Below are 22,831 nucleotides of genomic sequence, written 5' to 3'. Positions count from 1 at the left end.
TTAATGGTGAAAGACAGAATGCTTTCCATGTTTCCACCTAAGATTAGAAACAAGCCAATGATATTCATTCTCACCACTTCTATTCAACATCGTACTAGAGGTTTTAGCCAGAGCAATACATTCAGAAAAAGAAATAAAAGACAACTAGATCAGAAAGAAAGAGTAAAATTGTTTTTAGTCACAGATGAAATAATTATCTATGTACAAAATCTAACAGAATCTCTCCAAAAATCTACTAGAACTAATAAATGAGTTTAGTAAGGTCTCAGGACACAAACATTGTATTCCTATATATGTGGAACAAACAATTAGAAATTGAACATTTTAAATACCATTTATAATAGTGTGAAAAATATGATATTCTTGGATGGGCTGGGGCTCCGCCGGCCTCACTATGTCTGCCATTTTCAATTTTCAGAGTCTGTTGACTGTAATCTTGCTGCTTATATGCACTTGTGCTTATATCTGGTCCTTGGCACCAAGCCTCCTGGACAGAAATAAAACTGGACTGTTGGGTATATTTTGGAAGTGCGCCAGAATTGGTGAACGGAAGAGTCCTTCTGTTGCAGTTTGCTGTATAGTGATGGCCTTCAGCATCCTCTTCATGCAGTAGCTTGGAAAACTACCTGGATTTAATTGCCATCAGATTTCAATATAAAAACGGGACTTACCTTGAAAATAATGGAAAGAATGGTTAACTTTATCTCTCAACATTGAATGAGATAGATTCCCAGCTGCTGTTCTCTATTTCATTATTGGAACAATGTTCTGTATAATTAGGATGTAACCATTTAATACTCAATGAGTTTGTAACAATCAATCTCAGTATTGTCACTACAATGTTATATTCTGTAAATGTCATTTTGTCATGTCTGATACCAGTTTTTAATGAGGTATCTCTAAGTCACATAGTAGAAAAAAAATGGTAAATTATTCAAGTTCCTTTCATTGTGATTTGAAAGTGATATATCTTTATAGAATGAGACTGTATATTGGACTAGCTTTTTTTATTGGGAAAAAAGGTTCAATTTATGTTTGATAAGGATTGTGCTTTTTAAATAATACTTGCTTTACCTCTGGTCATACCATTTTGCCCATAAACCAGAGTGAATGAACTCTGTAGTTTATTACATGTTTTTAAATGAACTCTTAATGAACTCTGTAGTTTATTACATGTTTTTAAACTATTTAAAATAAGCCTATGCCATTCTAAAGAGGAAGACAAATGAAATGTGACTTAAGAGTATTGTGGGGAAAGTATGTGTATTTAACACAAAAGGATTTCGAATAGCAGATTGGTGTAGTAGCTTCTGCACCTTCTCTAGTTAAGTATGGATAAGTGTCTTAAGCATAAATTTGACCAGTTAACTCATTCTCTAAATAAAACTACAGTCTTAGAATGAAAAGAGCAAAGTAGAACAATTACCAAATGAAAAAAAAAATGATATTCTTAGGGATAAATCTGACATAAGATGTGAAAGACCTGTGCTCTGAAAACTATAAAGCATTGTTGAGAGAAATAAAAGAACAACTAAGTTAATGGAAAGCCATACCTTGTACATGGGTCAATTCTCCCCAATTTGTTGTAAAGATTCAGTGTAATTCCAACAAAAATCCCAGTAGGGTTTTTTCATAGAAACTGACAAGGTGACTCTAAAATTCATGTAGAAAAGCAAAAATCCTTTAATAGCCAAAATAATTTTGAAAAAAGAAAAAAGAGAACAAAGTTGGAAGGCAAACACTACCTGATTTCAAGGCTTATTATAAAGCTACAGTATTAAAGACTGTGTGGTATTGGGGTAAATATAGACAAATAGATCAATAGGATGGAATAAAGACTTTGAGAAAAAGATCCACACATTATAGACAACTGATTTTCAACAAATGTATAAAGTAGACCACGTGGAACTAGGATGGTCTTTTCAAAAAATGGTGTTGAAACGATTATATATCCAGATGCAAAACAATGAACTTCAATCCACACATCATACCATGTGCAAAAACTAACTCAAAATGGATCATAGCCTAAATGTAAAACCTAAAACTGTAACACTTCTGAAAAAAGGATGCAATCTTTTTTATCTTAGGTTAGATAAAAAAATGTTTTAGACCAAAAGTACAGTTCATAAAAAGAAAATTAATAAAATGGACTTCATAGAAATTAAAAACTTCTGCTCTTCAAAAGATATCATTAAGAGAATGGATAGGGAACTCACTGACTAGGAGTAAACATTTTCAAATCATATATCTTATAAATGACTTGTAGTCAGAGTACATAAGAAGCTTTTACAACTCAATAAGAAGACAAACAATCCAGTAAAAAATGGGCCAAAAATTTGGGGCTTCAGCAAAGACACACAGATGGCAAATAACACATGAAAAGATGCTCATTATTGGTCATTAGGGAAATGCAAATTAAAGCCACGATGAGATACCACTGTGCAGCCACTATAATAAAAGAAGACAGACAATATAAAGTGTTGACAGAGATATGAAGAAACTGGAACTCTGTACACTGCCAGTGGGAATGTGAAACAGTACCAATCAGTTTGGAAGTCTTTTAAAAAGTTAAACATACACCTATCACATGATCCAGCCAACCCCTAGGTATTTACTCAAAAGGAAAGTAAGCCCAGCTGGGCATGGCTCAGCGGTTGAGCATCGGCCTAGGATCCAGGTGATTATGGTTCGATTCCGGGTCAGGGCACATGCCCCGGTTGGGGCTGCAGCAGATCAATGACTCTCTCATCATTGATGTTTCTATCTCTCTCTCCCTCTCTCTTCCTCTCTCTGAAATCAATAAAGATACATATTTTTTAAAAAGTTTTAAAAATTTTTTAAAAAAAGAAAAAAAAAAGGAAAGTAAGCATATGTTTATACAAATACTTCTATATTAATTTTCATAGCAGATTTGTTTGTAATAGCCCCAAACTGGAAGCAGCCCAATGTGTATTGATGGTTGAATGGATAAAGAAATTGTGATATGGGCATACCATGATATACTACTCAGAATAAAAACAATGAACTATTGATACACACAACAGCATGAAGAAATCTCAAAATAATTACACTGAGTGAAAGAATCCAGACCCCCCCAAAAAGCACATATTTCACTATTCCATTTATATAAAACTCTAGAAAATACAAGCCAATAGATATAGAAAATAGATGAGTAGTTACCTGGATAGGGAGTGGCTGGCACAGGGGTACATGGAAAAGTGTGCAGGTGATAAATACATTGCCTGTGTTGATTATGGTTATTGCTTCACAGGTGTATACATGTATCAAAACTTACCAAACTGTACACCTCAAATATGTGCAGATTACCATATATCAATTATAACTCAGTAAATGTGTTTAAAAATTATAAAAGTGATAGTTTAGCAAGGACTTGAAGGAAGTAAGGAAGTTAGCTTTGTGGGTAACTAATGGGAGATTATTAAAAAATCAACCAAATCTTTACAGTGGACGTTCTTTTTCTTCTTTTACTCAGCAACGTTCCCTTTGTCTGGCATAATAGTGCCTCCTGCATCAGTTAGATTGAAACCATTTTGGCTGCAAGTGACAGCAAATTCAAAACACTAGGAGCTAAAACAAGTTAGAGTCTTATTTTTCCCCTCCACAAATTTAGGCAGTTCAGGGCTGGAATGACACTATGATCATCAGGGACCCAGATTCCTTCTAATTTGTTGCTACAGCTTTTGTTTTTGTGATACTGGTTATTCCAGGCCCAGCCAGAACATTTCCATTCCAGGTAGCAGGAAGGAGGAAAGGGACATGTCCCTCCTGTTGAGGACACTTCCTAGAAGTTGCATACACTCTTCTGCTTATATTCTGTTGGCTAGGACTTAGTTGCAGAATCACAGGCAGGCAGGGAGAGCTTGGGAATGCTGTCTTCATTCTAAGCTGCCATGTGTCCTGATAAAAGTCAGAGAAAGAAAGACAATAAGGATATTGAGAGACATTTAATTAGTCCTTGCCGTATGCACCTCTTTTTTGGAGACCCCTTCTCTTCTCTTAAAAGCATGTGGTTCTACTGAGGATTGTCAGTCATCTTAACGCCTCATTAGTCACAGAGATAGGCACATGACCAAAGCTGGACCAACGAGTGTGACAAAGATGGGAACTTGGAAAGTCATGGAACCATCCTCAGGAAAGCCAATATGCACAGGGCAATGAAGAGTGAAAGAAAGGTGCTGAAGGTGTTCAAATCCCGGCTCCGGTTGCACTTGAGGCCTGCTTGGCTACAATACTCACCCCCACTTTTGTTATCTGAGATGATATACTTCTACAGCTCAATTGTTAACCAAAGAAAACACTAAGGGACCAGTTTGACCTTTGAGCTGGCTTCCTGTATTTCTCTAAATAATTAACGTAAGAAATATAAATGGCACCCTGGCCGGTATGGCTTAGTTGGTTGGACCATTGTCCGGTACGCTGAAATGTTGCTGGTTCAGTTCCTGGTCAGGGCACATGCCCAGGTTGATGTTTCTCTCTCTCTCTCTCTTCCTTTCTCTCTAAAATCAGTGAAATGTATCCTTGGGTGAAGGTTTTTTAAAAAAGATATATAAATGGTTAGTAAACATGTAAAAAGATGCACTATCTTGCTTCTAATTAGGGAAATAATTGTTAAAAACAAAGGAGAATACATTTTTGTTTGCCTAGTAGATTGACAAAGTTTCAAAAACTGAATAATACCCAATCTTACTGAGAAAATAGACATTTAATATACTATTATGAGAATGTAAATTGGTACCATATTTGTGGGGAAAAATTTTCCAATACTGCCAACAATGTAAAATGAGTGTATCATTTGACCCGAAATTTTACTTTTTAGAAACTGCACTCCAGAAAACTATGCATAAAGATATTCATTACATCAAATTACATATAATGATATTTATTATAGCCTTATCTGAACAAGTCAAACTTGGAGTCAAAGTGAAATATTAATTAATTTTAAAATTTCAATAAATTATGGTACATTCACAGGATGGCTCATTTTATAACAAATTTTATAACGAGGTCATTTATAACATGTGGTGTCCATGACTATACATATAAAACTATTATAAAGAATAGGATGAATTTAGGTGGTAGCATGTAGGTGATATACTATTAAATGAAAAGAACAAATTGCAGAACAGTATACAAAATACAATTTCATTTATTTAAAAAACACACATATAGAGAACCTGTCAAAATTTGGGATTCCTTAGCTCTCTGAAACCCTATTTTCACTTAAAAAAAAAAATCACAATGACACAAAAATCAAAGGATACCAAGATAGAGACACGTAAAAGAGATTTGTTTTGTTTTACTGCAGGCGATGTGTGTGTGTGTGTGTGTGTGTGCGCGTGTGTGTGTTGTTTTGTAGCCCTATGAAGCATCGTCCTGGTATCAACCGCACTACTAGGCCCTGTCTGTCTGCCAGAAGGTGATCTTGCTCATTGATCTGAAAAGGATTGGGCCCCAGAGTGAGCTCCGCTTGCTAAGCAATGAGCGTCAACTACAGGAGAGATGTTCTCTCCCTCTGTTGAACCTTTGCCAAACCAAGTGAGCAAAGGTTCCAAAGTGGGGGAACGTTCTGATGCCTTCTGTTAATTTCCTCAGAGCATAAATTGTGACCCCATGATAACAGCCACCCTTGGCCTTTTACATGAGATCTGGAGAGACAGACAGATTTCTCCCCAGTCTTTTGTAGAAACACAAAAGGCAAGCATTGCACTTTATACAAAGAGGCTTAAAGCAGGGTATTAATGGATGCTCCATAAATTCTCCTTTGTTGCAGCTATGAGTTCTATCTTTCTGGAATGACCACACCACAGATCTTGGTGTACCTTGCTTAAGAATAATAGATGAGATAGTCTGTTTATCTCATCGGCTCTCCGTGAAAAAAAAAAGTCATTATACAATAGTGTTAGGGGCATAAGGCTCCCTGACCCACCCCCATCCCCCCATTACCCCCTTCCTCCAGGGGATTTCCTTAAGGTTGTACATAGACAAAGGTCTGGAAGGAAACACAAGAAACCATCTCTGGTGGTTACCCAGGGGCAGCAAGAATAGAGAAAATGGAGGTAGGAAGTATTTCTGTGTGGCTTGAATATTTTACCTGTTTATTACTTTTGTAATTAAAACTCTTTTCCCTGCTGAGAATTCATGCTGTATGCCCACTGCGTGTGTGTTGAAATGGAATCCCCCCCAAAATCTGAGGAACATCTTGGCCCTGTTTTCCAGTCCATCTCCAGGGAAAAGATGGGTGGCTCTCTATTTCGGTATGCATACTACTTAGGTACTTTCTTTTCATAAGGGTATCAGTTTTAGGTTGATTATCCTTAATTACATAGAATTTCTACACTTCAAACTCCTCTAAAAAAGTATAACCTTAAATTATCTGGTGTTGAATTATTAGCAAAAATTTAGTTGTAAAAACATGTTCAGGGAGAACTGCCTGATGGGAATGGACCCATTCTTTAGTCGTTCTCAATTTTGTCAGGTTTACAGACAGATCCTATCCTTGGAAAGGTTTTTTGGGCCACATTATCTCAATACCTCTCTCCCCCATGACATGGCCCTTTTCTGGCATACATTTTGGCATTTTGCCTTGGGTCCACACTGAGAGATGTTTTAAGAAACAGCCACATTACAATCACCATCGTATATATTGCAGGATTGTTATTGACAACATTTTCTAGATATCACAACAATATTGGAAAAGCTATGTTTCTTCCAGAGGATCTGGTCCTCTCTTTATCTTATGGACACTGTGAACCTTGTGGTAGCTTTGCTTTCCTGGGGCACTAGAAAACTCTGAGTCAAATTTGTGTGCTTCTCAGTGCCTATATAGAGGTTCATGAATGAATTTTTAGTGCTTAGATATTATATTTTTATGCGTAGGTATTATATTTTTGTACATTTTTACTTTTCCTTTGCCCCCTTTCCTCATTTATACTAGTACATTTTTATTGTTACATTTTATGTACTTGTATAAATGATCTAAAATCTTTTTTTTTTTTTTTGATATAAGGTACTAAAGTACTCACTTTATCTTTGGAGCATATAATTTGCTAAGCCTCACAGGATTCAAACCAGGATTCCAAAGTGTTCTACAAGGTTTCTGATTATACCATATTAACAGCAGTGTCCTGAGCAGTGAACTCTGCTGTCACAACTCGAGAGTGACCATGAGAATTACAGACCTCTGTGAAGTCAACATAGTGTAGTTCAAGCTATTGTGTTTTTGGTTAGTGAAAAAAATCATAAGACTTGAACTCTGTATTATGCTAAGTGAAATAAGCCAGTCAGAGAAAGACAAATACCATATGATTTCACTTATATGTGGAATCTGATGAACAAAATAAACAAACAGAATAAAAACAGACTCATAGATACAGAGAACAGACTGACAACTGTCAGAGGGGAGGGGGTTGAGGGGCTGGGTGAAAAAGGTGAAGGGATTAAGAAAAAAACCAACCTTATAGACACAGACAACAACAGTATGGCCATTACCAGAGGGAAAGTGAGGTGGGGGAGGTAGAAGAGGGTAAAGGGGGGATAAATGGTGATGGAAGGAGAATTGACTTTGGGTGGTCAACACACAACACAATCTACAGATGATGTATTACAGAATTGTACATTTGAAACCTACATAATTAACCAATGTCACCCCAATAAATTTTTTTAAAAGATTTGAACTCTAGACCCGGTTAATTTATTCATTTACTTAAATATTTATTACTGGTTTACTATGCACCAGGCATGCAGTTAGGTTCTGTGGGTACAATGTAAACCAGACATGGCCTATGCCTTCACAGGGTTTATAATATAGAAACGAAGGAAGACATTAATTAAATAATCCCACAGATGTAATTACGGATCATAAATAGGTTCTAGGAGAGTATGATGTGGAATCGGAACTTGTCTTGGAAGTCAGGGAAGATGTCTTTCAGTTGAGATCTGCAGGATAAGTAGGAGTTGGGGGAAAGAATTGGGAGAGGCAAGAAGCACTTGGGGAAGTGAGAACAGAAAGTGCAAAAGCCATGTGGCTGGAGGGAGCACGGTGCAGTGGAGGAACTGAAAGAAGACCAGGGCTAGATGCAGACATCTGAGGGACAGTGGTGCCAGTCGAGGCAACAGCAATAGCAAATGGAATGCCACTAAATCACCGAACCATTTTAAATAATGACTAACCATGTGAGCTATGATAAATGATTCAACCTTTCCAAGTCTGTTTTCTTGGGTGTAACTCTTTGATCCTTAAGCGCATGGTGATGCCAAGCTATCTAACTGAGCTAGCTACCATTAAAGTTACAAGGGGATTTAAGCTAAACTTTCTCTAGGGATCAGCACAGTGACATTTTCTGTTTACTCAAGAGAAAGCCATCTACACAAAAAGGGCTCTTGGGGAATTTGGGGGGGGGGTTGAGAATCAAATTATGCACCATGGCTCGGCCAGTGTAGCTCAGTGGCTGAGCATCGACCTAGGATCCAGGAGATCGAGGTTCGATTTTCAGTCAGGGAACCTGCCCAGGTTGCAGGCTCGATCCCCGTAGGGAGCATGCAGGAGGCAGCCGATCAGTGACTCTCTCATCATTGATGTTTCTATCTCTCTCTCTCCCTCTTCCTTCCTCTCTCTGAAATCAATAAAGATATACTTAAAAATATATATATGCACCATGAAAAAAAGTCTTAGTTGTAAATAGTCTTGTGATGGGTAGCCTAGAGGGACTAATGTCTGCCCCATCACCTTCAGGTACTGGGCTTTTTTTTTTTTTAAATATACCTTTACTGATTTCAGAGAGAGGAAAGGAGAGGGGGAGAGAGAGATAGAAACATCAATGATGAGAGAGTCATTGATCGAGCCCACAACCAGGCCATGTGCCCTGACCGGGAATCAAACCTGGATCGCCTGGATCCTAGGTCGATGCTCAACTGCTGAGCCACGCCCGGCCGGGCAGGTACTGGGCTTTTACTTATCAGTTTTGTTAACATCCACGGAAAGCTTACAAAATGCGTATCACTTTCAGATATATTTAATCCACACAACAAGCCTGTGACTTAAGTATCATTTTTTATTTTTCAGAGATGAGGAAACTGGGGACCAGAGAAATTAGGTAACTTACTCAAAGCCATAGAGCTGGAAAATTACAGAGCTGGAATTCAAACTCAGGTAGTCTGATCCAAAGCCACATAAATAACCTCACCACAGGGGTCTCAACACGACCAAATGTGGCCCAGAATTGCCTATCAGACCTTGTAGTGACTGTGAAGTTTGGTGGGGGGTGGAGGGGGTATGGAAAAACTGGATCCACCAGTTCTCATTCCATGAACCCAATGTAAATGAAATCTTATCTTCTAAGGAAAGGCCTTCAACTTCTGCTATCAGCCCAGTCAGGTAAGGATGAGCAGAAATTCATTTATTTATCAAAGTAACTGCATGGCATGGTCCCCCACTTAAAAGAAGGAAGTGAAAAGACACATCCTTCTGCCCATAGAAATAAAATACTCTGTTTCCACAGATGATCTTTACAGGGGGTGGGTTCTGAGAGACTTATACTTTATAAAAAGAAGCAAAATGTCACCAGACTTTCCTATCAGTAGAATTTTATCGGCATTCTGTAAAGAGGGAGAATATACCATGGTACCAGCTGTCAATAGTTCTGTTTTAGTAAGAAAAACACCTTTGGAACAAAATCAGACCCACATTACAATGGGATAAGATGTCCTAGAGACGGCAAGTTCTGACTTGCTGTGGGATTATTAAGAAGCAAGCTCTCCAATCCTGCTGAGTCAATGGGCAGGATCTATTTTCAGTTCTCAACTTGTCCTGAGAAGCTGTAAGCCTCTTGCCAAATTGAATCAGTGTAGCATCTGTGGGAGCCGATTAAGAGCTCCACATTACCCAGGGAGAGAGCGACAGAGTGCTGTGAACTCTTATCTGGATAAAAGTGCCCCAAAGTGAAGAAATTAGCAAGCAATCTAGTCACGGAGTCAAATCTTTTGTTAACAGAAAGAAAAGAGAGAGCCTGTTCTGGTTGGCCCAACTCCATATTCCCTGAGCAACTAAGGTTTCCTTTTTTCTACTTCTCCTGACAGTTCCGAGATGAATGCCATTTGGCCTGAAAATCAAGGTTTCTTTGTAGACTTCTTTGCCTGAGTGCTTGACTTCTGCTTTCCAGGCCTCTTGCGGAGGTTGTGCTCTCACCTCCTGACCACCCTTTAGCTCACTGGGTTCCTAACCACTTGCCTGGCTTTTTTCATTTCTGGTTTCTTAAAGCATTCCTTTGGGATTTTCAGCCAACTTGGGTGCTGTCTGCTTGCCTAGTTTCTGGCAAGCTCTAAATTCTACCTACCTTTGGCTTCTGAATCACTGATCTTTCCTGTTCTTTGGTTCTTGTGTACGTCTGGACTCCTGTTTTTCCATGCTTGATTGCCCACTGCCTAGCAGATATCCACTGCCAGCTTCCCCTACCTGTTTGACTTTTTTTTTTAAACCTGTTTTTGGAAATCACCACCATTGTTCACAATCCCAGAACTAACATTTTCAGAGCTTAAGGTGGAACAATCAAGAGGAAATACTCCTTTGGAAAGAGGAAATGCAAATTAAAGTCAAGGGTTGCTCTCAGGAAGGCAAAAACAGAGAACATACAGTTTAAAAGATCTACATTCAAATAGAAAACTTTATTGTTGGTAACGCAAGTAATAAAATAATAATCATCTAGGAAGAATTTAAAATAAGAACTCTGATAGATCATTAATTCTTTTTTTTTTTAATCCGCACCCAAGGATATATTTTTTCCATTGCTTTTCACAGAGAGAGCAAGGGAGAGAGAGAGAAAAAGAGAAAGAGAGAGAGAGAGAAACATTGATATGAGAGAGATACATCGATTGGTTGCCTCCCGCACACCCTGACAGGGGCAGGGGATCAAGCCTGCAACCAAGGTACATGCCTGGCTGTAATCAAACCCAGGACCCTTCAGTGCGTGGGCCCATGCTCTAACCACTGAATCAAACCGACTAAGGCAGATAATTAAGTCTTAATAAATTTTTATTTTTCATATAAGGAAAATGTTGTTCCTTTGAAATAAGTGTTTTTAGCTTATTGCCAAATTTTGAATGTGTGAATTTAGATTTTTTAAGTGGGTAAAATATTTTAACATTCACAAACACTTATAATAGAGAATTTATTTTTTAGTGTCCCAAGTTTGAAATCAGTGTTTAATTAACCTAACTGAACTGTACCATTTTCATAGGGATACACTGACTCTTTTTTGAAAGGTTGTAGGAATTTAAGAGATTTAATTCTTAAGGTATATATAGCCAGCTGTTCATATCAACAATATATTTTTCTTATAAATAAATACATAACTCACTCTAGTCCCTTAAAAATTTGTGAATTATGTGACTCTAGGACTGTACAGTTGTAATTTTCCTTGGAATCAGAAAGACATATCCAGACATTTTTATATTTTCTGGAATAGTATGTAAATGTTCCAGTGTGCCTTCTTATTGTTAACCCAAATTCAAACTGCACGGTAACTTCAAGTCTCTGCAAATGCAGTGGGAGCAAGTCATGCAGTAGCTCATTGGATTCCATTATACAGGACTTCAACTTCTTTTTTTTAAATAATAAACTTTTCTTTAGTTTCTTTCTACCCACTCTTTGGCGTCTTCATCTCCTCATTAGCTCCTCCAATAGGACAAAACTGAGGCATGAGGGAAGCTAGGACACCCGAATTCTTTTCTCCACATAAGGTTGGGTGGTGGCGAAGCACCAAATCCACCACCTAAAACACAGACTCGTGAGCAACTGGGTTTCCCAAATCCATGCACTTCTCTAGGACCGGCGGCACTTACCCAGGTCTGTTTTCTAGGTTTGAAAAAGACGATAATGGTTTTTCCTGATTCCCTGACTTCTCTTATTCTCCTGAGGCTTAACATTCTAAGAAAAGAGGCACATTCACTGGGGCTTTTTTCTCCATTAAGAGGGTAGATAAGATAACCCGTGTAAAGGTTTATTGTCGCTGTACTCTATAACCTTTGTTTTATTTTCATGCGAATGGAGCAAAGCAGCAGTAGGGAGCCAGACAGCCTGCGATAAAATTCTGTCTGTGCAGCTTCACAGCATGACCTTGGGCAAATTTCTCAACCTCTTCTCACCTGAGAAAGATTTTTAAACAATTCCAAGCCCACAGTCAGTGACCTATGGTCGAGTCACACTTGACAGTGGTTTCACCTTCATAATAGTCTAAACTTTAGCTCTTTCCATGCCTCCCATTTCTTATAATTACACCTTGACCTTTGTTCCTATTCCAAAATGTATCTTCCAGTTGCCTGTCTAGCACAGATCGCCTCTAGGTTCACACAGGCGGTGGTAATAGGACTGACAGTCTTTGTCCCGACCTTCCAGTTACCACTTCCTACCTGCTCGCCGGATCCCGGAGCGCTGGCTCCCCGCGGGCTACTTGAATTTGTGCCAATTTGACTCAGAGTTCAGCCGCTGCCTCGGGCCATGCATTGACAACTGCTTTGGTGAACTATGGCCTGATACTCTGAAATAGTTGGAACACTCGTTGGCAGGGCAGTATTCCCAAGCTCCAATCCTACCCCACTGGCTGTGTTCAGACTGGTTCTCTTTCCCTCTCTGGTATTAGCAGGCCATACCCAACCTACTCCCAAGTGCCAGATACATGATTCTGTACTGTATGGTCCTATGGCAGCAAGAAATTGTTAAACTCTGTTCACTATATTCTGTTTATTAAGACAGGAACATAGGTGACATTGCTCAAAAAGATCTCTATTAATGTGATACAAAAGTTGGTACGTAAAGGAACTAGTACTGTTTACTAAGAAAACAAATTTGTGTGGAAAAGCTCATTCCCCTAAAACTCAAAAATGAGGTGTGGTTTTTATCATTAATTTTTTTTGAGAGAGAGAGAAACATAGATGCGAGAGAGAAACAGCGATTGGCTGCCTCCTGTAAGTCCCCCAACCGAGGATCAAACCTGAAACCAGGGCATGTGCCCTGATGGGAACTTGAACTGCCACCTTTTGGTGAATGGGATGATGCTCCAACCAACTGAGCCACCCAGCCCAGGCAAAAATGAGTTTTTACCTAAAGTTATTAGCAAAGGCTTGTTGAAGATGGCTCCCCATGAATTTGTTCAATAACAAATTTCACAAGAATGGTAGTAAACCAATCTACTTATCCAGTTACACCTTTGAATTTAAAAAAAACAAAGCTACTTTTATTGTCCTTAAGTTAAAAAAAAGTCATCATACATGCCTTCCAGGATGACATTTTATACATCTGTGTGCGGATAGCGATTACTCTGTGCTAGGCATTATGCTCAGAACTTTATAACATATACCCTCATGTAACCCACACACAGGTTTATCAACCTGTTACTACAGATGAAACTTGTCCGAGGTCACACAGCTAGAAAGTGGCAGACTTAGACAAACAGATGCTGTCTCTGGATAGCTCCTAATTACTACGTGGAAACAAGAAACACTGAAAGGAAGAAAACCACAACAAAACCTCAGGAAAGATAAGGAGTATCTTTCTGCACAAGAAGTTTGAAACCCTTACTACATTTTCTGAATTGGTTGTTTCTAACTGAATTTTACTGGGGGTCATCAGTGAGGAAACATCTGGGCTCTGGAAGATCTCTGTTGTCATCTAGAGAATTGGATGTTTCCTGCATTTGGATGGTTTATTCCTGTGTTCAAGAGAACTGGGAAACATTTAGGGCTGGTCTTCAGAAGGAAGAAAACACTACAAATCACCCAGTGAACAGTGCTGTGGCAGTGCTACCAGATAATTTCTTGCTGCATGATGTCTCTATGCAATTTTCCCCTTGGTGGAGAACATGGCATGGCCTTCTACACAAATTAACAGGGCAGTGAAACTGTATTGTGGAATGCTGTTTGAATATTATGACAATGACAGTTTGTCTACACAAAACCCCGAGACTTTTGTCAGAGGCTGAAAATATACTCAGTCTCGGGACAAATTCCATACCCCACTGTTTATAACCTGTTCATAACCCACTATAATAAAGTAATCCCTTCAATAACTCCCATGTGACAGGTTTTATGTGATCATTTCTGACACATTTGCCACAGCCATTTCAAATTCTCAATGTGAGTCTTTCAGTGCAACATTTTCATTAAAGAGAATTTCAATTTCCAGAATTATAATGTTATGCCTCAAGTCAGAAACAAACAGGTAGATAAAAAACCCAATACTTCTTCAGAACCAATAAGAATAAGGAATGGAATAAAGATTATTATTCATGAAACTGTTTCAGATTTTGAATATTGTTTTTAAGTTAAAAAAATTATTAAAACCTATTCTAATTTTATACTTTTTATCATCTTGGCAGCCTCATTTTTTTTTTTTTTTTTTAAATATATCTTTATTGATTTCATAGAGGGGAAAGGAGAGGGAGAGAGAGAGATAGAAACATCAATGATGAGAGAGTCACTGATCGAGCCCGCAACCCAGGCATGTGTCCTGGCCTAGAATCGAACCCCGATCGCCTGGATGGATCCTAGGTCGACGCTCAACCGCTGAGCCACGCTCGGCCCAGCTTGGCAGCCTCATTTATTCAGTCTTTTATTCTTTCAACAAATGTTTGTGGCCTGGCTGGGCGTGGCTCAGAGGTTGAGCATCGACCCAGGATCCAGGAGGTCACAGTTCGATTCCCGGTCAGGGCACATGCCCAGGTTGCGGGCTCTATCCCTGGTCGGGGGCGTGCAGGAGGCAGCTGATCAATGGCGACTCTCTCATCGTTGCTGTTTCTATCTCTCTCTCTCCCTCTCCCTTCCTCTCTCTGAAATCAATAAAGATATATTAAAAAACACACACACAAAAACCCACAAATGTTTGTGTATTACCTTCTATATATCAGGTGCTATGCTACGTATTAAGGACATAGCAATGACTTAGAATTTGCCCTCAAATTCTAATCATTCCTTTTTTTTCCCTTCTGAAAAATTCCATGTTAAAACCAGATACAGAAAATACCTGCCCTATTTCATATTAAGTTTCTTGTGTTCTACACTCTTAACATCGTAACATTTTGGACACAATAGATTCATAATGTTTGGTGATTGTGTTAGTGGAAAATAGGAGAACCATTGTATTTTTTTATTCAATATCCAATTTGTCTTTTAATAGAAGATAAAAGAGATCTCTGTCTCTCATTTTAGTCTATGTTCTCATGACTTAAAACAGACTTCATTTTTCCTGGGGTGCAAATTCAGTCACCTCCTTGCCTTACCAATACCTTATACTATCTAGTGGATGTAGGTTAAACAGTGTAAAACTTATTTGTCTAGTCTGTTCTTGGGAAAACTTCATGTAAAATGTGGACTCTTTTTAAATGATTCATTAATCCAGAGCCTAATCACTTCTCTTTTATTCTCTTCAGTAGTCCATTTCTTGCTTCCCATTTTGAAACCTCAAAGAAGTTTCCGATTGAGTCAAGTTTCCCAAATCACTCACTATGAGGTTAACTTAGAGGTCACCAAGTGAAATGCCTACAGGGATCAACCTGGAAAAATAAGTAAGTTCTGGGGCCTGGAGCAGGAAAATTAGGGAGTCAGGGGGACTGTGGCAAACTGCAGAGCACAGGCCCCACATAGAGGTGGATGGGGTACTCAATGCCAGCTCATTGTTGAAATTACCCAATCAGCTGACTTTTAAAAGTGTTAGAAATCTTGATCTTTATGTAAACTGTTCCAATCTATAAATGTTGGACCCACAAAACATGCCTGCCTACGGTTGCCATTTGCAGCCTCTGCTTTCATTGGTATTGAACTCGAAGAATGAAAAGCACCATAGGTTTCTGAAATGTTCCTGAAGAATGTGAGGTGAATTCTGTGATCCAACCCCACTACCTAGGGAAAGGGAAAGGAAGGGCTCTTACCAGGAGTGTGATTTGATATTGGTCTAATTAGTACACTTTCATTAGTCTAATTAGTAGATTGTCATTCTGCAGTTTTTTTTTAAAAAGAATGTAGTAAAATAACCCATTTTTTAATATACGAATAGAGAGGTGAAATATATGTTTAATTAAAAAACACATATTAAATTTTGCTTTTATACAAACATACACGCACACACACATATAAAGGAACACTGACACTGGAAAAAATGCATTAAAAATGAACAGAAGTAGCCTTGCTGGCATAACTCAGCAGTTGAGCATCGACCTATGATTCAGGAGATTGCGGTTTGATTCCAGGTCAGGGCACATGCCCAGGTTGCAGGCTTGATCCCCAGTTGGGGGCATGCAGGAGGCAGCTGATCAATGATTCTGTCATCATTGATGTCTCTATCTCTCTCTCTCCCTTTCCCTTCCTCTCTCTGAAGTCAATAAAGACATATTTAAATTAAAAATAAAAGTAAAAGGCATTAAAGTGTCAGTTTATGATATCAGTGGATGAGCACATGCCATAGAGAGGTCCCCACCATAATGTGTGCTCATTCATTGGTATCAGTGTGCCCCAAAAAGGGGAGAATCATCTGGAAAAAATGTCACTTTGCCAATATTGTGAACTTTGTAAACCAACTTGTGCCAAAACAGCAGACAGACAGTGCTATTGCCAGTGAATTGGCAGGTCATTGAACCAGTACTGAGTTTTGGGGTACTGGCAGAGCTATGACTCAGATTCCCAAAGTTCAAGATGGTGGGAGTCATTGTTCTGGCCTAGGTACTTTTGTCGTGGGGGCCGCATATTTGCAGCAACCAAAACTTGGCGCTGTTGGCACCTCAGGGTGAATAAAACACTGAAGAGATATATCATCTGCTGTCCCCTGGCTGCCTCGGCCTTACTGGCACTAATCATGTCTATAGATCATCAAATTGAGGAAGTTCCTAAACTTCCTTTGGTGGTTGAAGGTAAAGTCGAAGGCTACAGGAAAACCAAGCAGGCTGTTTTGCTTCTTAAGAAATTTAAGGCCTGGAATGATATCAAAAAGCTCTATGCCTCTCAGCAAATGAGAACCGACAAGAGCAAAATGAGAAACCATTGTCAGATCCAGCGCAGGGGGCCTTGCATCATCTATAATGAGGACAATGGTATCATCAAAGCCTTCAGAAACATCTCTGGAATTACTCTGCATAATGTAAGCAAACTGAACACTTGGAAACTTGCTCCTGGTGGGCATGTGGACCATTCCTGCATGTGGACCATTCCTGCGTTTGGACAGCCCTCCGAGCACCACACAGGAAGATTCAGCGCAGAGTCCTGAGGAAGAATCCAGTGAAAATCCTGAGAATCATGGTGAAGTGAAATCCATATGCAAAGACTATCACCGGAACACCATTCTTGTCCAGGCCAAGAACCACAGGCTCCAGGTGGATAAAGCAGCAGCAGTGCTAGAAGCCAAATCAGATGGGAAGGGGGTTCCAGGCAAGAAGCCTGCGAAAGGGAAGCAAGAAAGAAGGCTGCTAGCATTATGAAGCAGAAGCCTCTGGTGGTAAAAAAGGCTGCAGCTGCTAAGAACCAGCAGCTGAGAAGAAGCCCACAGAAAAGAAACCCACCACAGAAGAAGCCTGCAGCATAAACTGAAATTTGTTTATTCCGTGAAGGTCAAATCGCTTGGACAGCTAATTTTGAATAAAAACATGATCAAAGAGGCAGTGAGGGGAAAAGAGAGTCAGTTTATTTTTTATTGCAGAGAGTATGGAGGTTGAAAAGTAGATTAAAATTAATGAAAAAATATATAAAAGAATAAAATTCTATAAGGGAAGTGGAATTTTAAAAGTTCAAGAAGAAAATCGATAGTTACAAAATAGTCATGGGGATGTAAAGTACAGCATAGAGAATATAGTCAATAATAGTGTAGTAACTATAGGGTGCCCCCCCAAAAGTATACATACTTTAATAGCTGATTTTATTACATTTTGAAAATGCAATGTATTTTAATAAACACTGCCTTTATAATTATTCAGTGTGTATATATTTTTTTGGGACACCCTGTACATATGGTGCTAGATGGGCGCTGGGTTTATCAGGGTAATTACTTCGTAGGTTAAATAAATGTCTGATAACAAGGTTGTACATCTGAAACTAATATAATATTGTACATCAACTGTAACTAAAAAATAAAAAAATATTTTTAAAAAGTTCAAGAAGAAAAGGGTACAATGTTACATATCTGATAGCTAAAGAATTAATTTTTCATTTACTCTTTAAGTGGTATCAAATTGCCACGGCATTGATATTCCACACTTAAGATTTGTATGAACATTTTATTTTTAAATGCCAATATTTACAACAGAACAATGGAAGTTACTTCCTTTACAATTATTTAATTTTATGAGAAAAATTTTAGATGTTGATATGAAAATGGGGAAGGGATACATGTATTTTTCAAAATTCTTTTAGTAGTATGTAAACAAAATGTTTGAAGACCACTGATCTTGATTTTCATACATTTGAAACCAATGGAGTTACACCTTTGTCCCTGGAAGACCAATGTTACATTACACGTGGCGACTAAGAGGCCACAAATTAGTGCTCTGAACACAACCACGTGGATTAATTTTGGATTAGCTGGCTTTTACTTAGAAAAACAACTTATAAGCTTCATAAGGATGGATGCAAGGTAAATTTGGATGTTTGTAAGGTAGGTCTCACAGGGCCACTGTAACAAGAGTGGAAAGAAGGGACCAAATCAAGAGGTAGAAAGTTTTCTACCTAACTTTGCCACAGGTCAGCCTGCTTGGATCCATCTTGGGATCCACACAGGTGGATTTAAAACCAAAAGTGCAAGTCTACCTATAAAAATGTTCTAAGGCTCCTGGGGCATGTGATAACAAGGGAAACAGCTCAGATTTGAACTGAAAATGATCTAAACCAATTTCCCCCTTTCAAATAAGAAAATTTTAACTACATTTAATCTTTTTTTTTAATCTTCACTCAAGTTTACTTTTTCCATTGCTTTTCAGAGAGAGAGAGAGAGAGAGAGAGAAACATTGATGTGAAAGACGCACATTGATTTGTTGCCTCCCACCAGGCGCAACCAGGGCCAGGGATGGAGCCTGCAACTGAGGTAGGAACTGGGACCCTTCAGTCCACAGTCCGATGCTCTAACCACTGAGTCAAACCGGCCAGGACTTAACTACATTTAATCTTTGTTGATTCTAAATGGAAACTGAACAATCGTTTCTTCTCATTTGGTTGAAACTTTGTCCTTATTATCCATTGATAGCCCTTACCAAAAGAAATCCCAGACACCCATCATCTCCCACCCACTGACCCAGTCAAGGCTCTTCATATCACCCATTTTGAACCCTTTCCCACCACTACCCAATTTCTGAGAGTCTTCCACTGTGTCCTCTGGAATTCACAAGCCATCATCAGCAAAACCCTCTGTATCCTCAGTCTCTCCTCTGAACATTTCCTTCCCCTTTTTGGTCTAAAGCAAACCTGGCTCATTCTCCATGGATGCCGTTGTCTCTGCAGCCTTCCCAGAGCCTCGTACCACTGGACTTGGATGTGGAAGAGGTATGGATCCTCTTTGCTCTTCATTGCTTCTTTCAGGCTATTCTCCCTCTTTTTCTCTTTCATTCTTCCTCCTGACCAATATTTGTTTTTTAAAACTCATGTCCTTTGATGTTGTCACTGTCTTTATTGTGGTAGTCTCCTACTCGCTCATAAATCAATCACTCTGTCTTATTTCTCAAGGACTTCACATTTTGTCTAGTGGGATCCTCTCCAGCACCTCCCTGTCCTAAGCCTTGTTGTTTTCAATATGAGATAGTTAATCCTTTTGACACTCTCACCTTGACTCTCTTCCAGAACCAGATTCCACACTCCTCAGCCATTCGACTGTCATTGTTGCATTCCATCCCAGATTCCATCCTATCTTCATAATCTTAATTTCATGCATTCCACTCTAATTACCATATTGTTGTGGTAACTCTTGCAGAAGGGAGGTGGACTCCATCTAAAATATGGTTTGGATATTGAGACTGATGATGCTACACATGTACCAAGAGAGTACGAAAAGGTGTATCACTCACATAAAGATGTTTCCTGGGAAGAGCAGGGCAGGCTCCAAGATAGTATGAAAATGGCTTGAGGGGACAGACAAAGGAGACATCTTAGGGTTTTATGGTCTTTGGGATAGGGGTGGGACCAGGGTGAAGGTTCCCTCCCATGGTCTGGGTCTTGCATGGTTTGAAATTACTGTGGGCACCAAAGGAATGAGCACCTGGGCTTTCTTACCAGTTTTCCCAGGGTGGGGCAGAGGGAAAAGGGGAGTACTAGGGCTTAAAAGCTGTCAGCAAATATAAAAAATAGATCCAGACTCTTTATTATATACCTCCTATCTTTCCAGATCACTCTGTCTTTTCTGACTCCTATTACCCCTCAACCCCACAAGAACTTGCAATTCATTGATCCTACCACCTTTTCTCTGTCCTTAATCTCTCCACAACCACTCCTTCCTCATCTTAAATTCCACGGTGAGTCATAACCCTCCCTTACACCCTCAACTTCCTTGCTCCTCTCTCCTAGCTCTTATTTCCTTGGTAAAACATGATTAAATAGAATTCTAAGCCTACTCTGAGCCTCCACTTTGGCAGCTGATTATTGCTGGAGTTAAAAAAGTACAATCAGGCCATGGCTCAGTTGGTTACAGTATTGTCCCCATAAGCCAAGGTCGAGGGTTTGATCACCAGTCAGGGCATATACAAGAATCAACCAATGAATGCATAAATAAGTGGAATAACAAAGTGATATTTCTCTCCCCACCCCCTCTAAAATCAGTCAATTAAAAAAAAAAAGCACAATCGCACTGAGTTGTCCCGCTTAAATTTATGACCATGAACTCAAGTGGGCCCTTTATGACACTCAGCAGACATGTATTTTTTCCTAGTCCATTCATCTTTCCATTCTCCTACGTGCTATTTTACACCTTTGCTTCTCTCCCCAAGTTTCCATTGCTCTTCTGCACCTTCTTTCCACTGATGACCTTGCTTCCTGTCTCTGAGGAAACGGAAACAATCAGAAGAGAACTTCCATAGATTCCCACAACCACTTCTACCCAACTGCTTGCCTCTTTCCATAGATGAACAGTCATTCTGTGCTCCTGTCTGCAGATTATTCACTCACTCGTGTGCTGGATTCTAAACTCTTTCCTTCTCAAGGACACCTTTCCAACAATTCTCTCTTCTTGCTCCTACATAAATTTTTCCTTCTCTTCCAGATCATCAGAAACAAATATTTCTCCCAATTTTTTTGTCAACCTACTTTTTAAAAAAATCCTCATTGAGCATATGTTTTAATTAATTAATTAAAAATATATCTTATTGGTTTCAGAGAGAGGGAAGGAGAGGGAGAGAGAGATAGAAACATCAATGATGAGAGATTCATTGATGGGCTGCCCCCTGCACACCCCCAACTGGGGATGGAGCCCACAACCTGGGCATGTGCCCTGACCAGGAATTGAACCCCGATCGCCTGGATCCTAGGTCGACGCTCAACTGCTGAGCCACGCCCAGCAGGGCTAATTGATTTTTTTTAGAGAGAGAAGAAGGGAGGGAGAGAGAGAAACATCGATGTGAGAGAGAAACATTGATTGGTTGCCTCCCGAATGTACCCCCACCAGGGATTGAACCTGGAACCTAGGTATGTGCCCTGATTAGGAATCAAATCCCCAACCTTTTGGTGTACAGGAGGACACTCCAACCGAGCCACCTGACCAAGGCGATCAATCTACTTTTGACTTCACTTCCACTGCCAGTTACTCTCTCATTTGGGGGCTCCTCTTTGCGGGAGAACTTCTCAAAAGAATTGCCTATAACATTAGCCATCTCCAAATCCTCTCCTCCCATTTTTTCTTCAACCCACTCCAATCAAGCCCCTCCACAGACACACACACATCTTGCTCCATTGATATGTTACCATTGGCCTCCACGGTACCAAGTCCAATGGTCAAGTCTCAGCTCTCATTCACATAGGGGACTCACTCCTTGGTACCCGGCCTTCCCTCGGCTCCTGGGCTCTCTCTCTTGCTCTCCTGCTCCACTGGCTGCTCCTTCTCAGGCTCCTTCACTTCTCCCACCTTGAAGTTGTAAGACTTCGCCCTTGGTTCCCTTGTCTCTGTTTACACACTCCCTTGGTGATATTGTCCAGTCTCCTGGTTTTACACATCATCTAAACGCTGGTATCTTTCATAGATCCCTAGCCTGGACCACTCTCCTTAACCCCACACTCATACAGACAACTGCCTACTCCCGATCTCCACTCGGATTTCTAACAAATATCTCAGACGTAAATGCCCCAAAATAAACTCTTTATCTTTCTCCTCAAACCTACCCTTCCTCATCTCTATTGTTTTCTTTTTTCATATCCCCTACCAGCTTTATTATTCTATTTGATTTTTATATTTATTTACATTTATTACTTATTTCCTGTCCCCCCCCCCAAAGTAATTATCTGCAAGGGCCAGATTTTTTTGTGTCTTGTTCACATACATAACCCAAACAACTAAAACAATGTCTGGGCGCTCAATTAATATTTATTTATTGACTCAATGAAAGAATGAATTAAACCATAGGATCCATTCTTAGCTTACTCAGAAATTACTGGTCTCTTAACCCAAACGGAAAAGCAATGAAAAATGGGTTGACCTGCCAGGTGAAACACCCCCCAGGTTTAAAACCTGTGAGCCCCAGACCCAGGCTGAGGGAGAAGCCACTGGGAGAGGTGCCGAGGTTTGCTCCTGGGGAAACCGCCGCCCAGAGCCACGGGCCCTGAGCTCCCGGCCGCCCCAGCCCCGCTGGAACTGCGGGGGCGGGGGCGCGCG

The 22,831-nt window shown here is 39.7% G+C and overlaps 1 protein-coding gene and 1 pseudogene across 1 annotated transcript; both read left to right on the top strand.

Annotated features, from left to right (window-relative positions):
* Window positions 1–391: 391 nt before the first annotated feature.
* On the top strand, window positions 392–613 carry LOC107525133 (protein kish-A). Its single transcript, XM_087820020.1, has one exon. It carries the CDS (start codon window positions 395–397, stop codon window positions 611–613), a length of 219 nt encoding a protein of 72 aa, XP_087676146.1. The 5' UTR covers window positions 392–394.
* Window positions 614–16,484: 15,871 nt separating this feature from the next.
* LOC107525123 (large ribosomal subunit protein uL4 pseudogene) lies at window positions 16,485–17,583 on the top strand (annotated as a pseudogene).
* Window positions 17,584–22,831: the final 5,248 nt, after the last annotated feature.

The sequence above is a fragment of the Miniopterus natalensis genome, chromosome 9 (assembly GCF_054644295.1).
Source record: "Miniopterus natalensis isolate mMinNat1 chromosome 9, mMinNat1.hap1, whole genome shotgun sequence".
In the NCBI taxonomy this organism is placed as follows: Eukaryota; Metazoa; Chordata; class Mammalia; order Chiroptera; family Miniopteridae; genus Miniopterus; species Miniopterus natalensis.
Note: the sequence above shows the minus strand (reverse complement) of the source record. Positions and strands in the feature narration are given on the sequence as shown.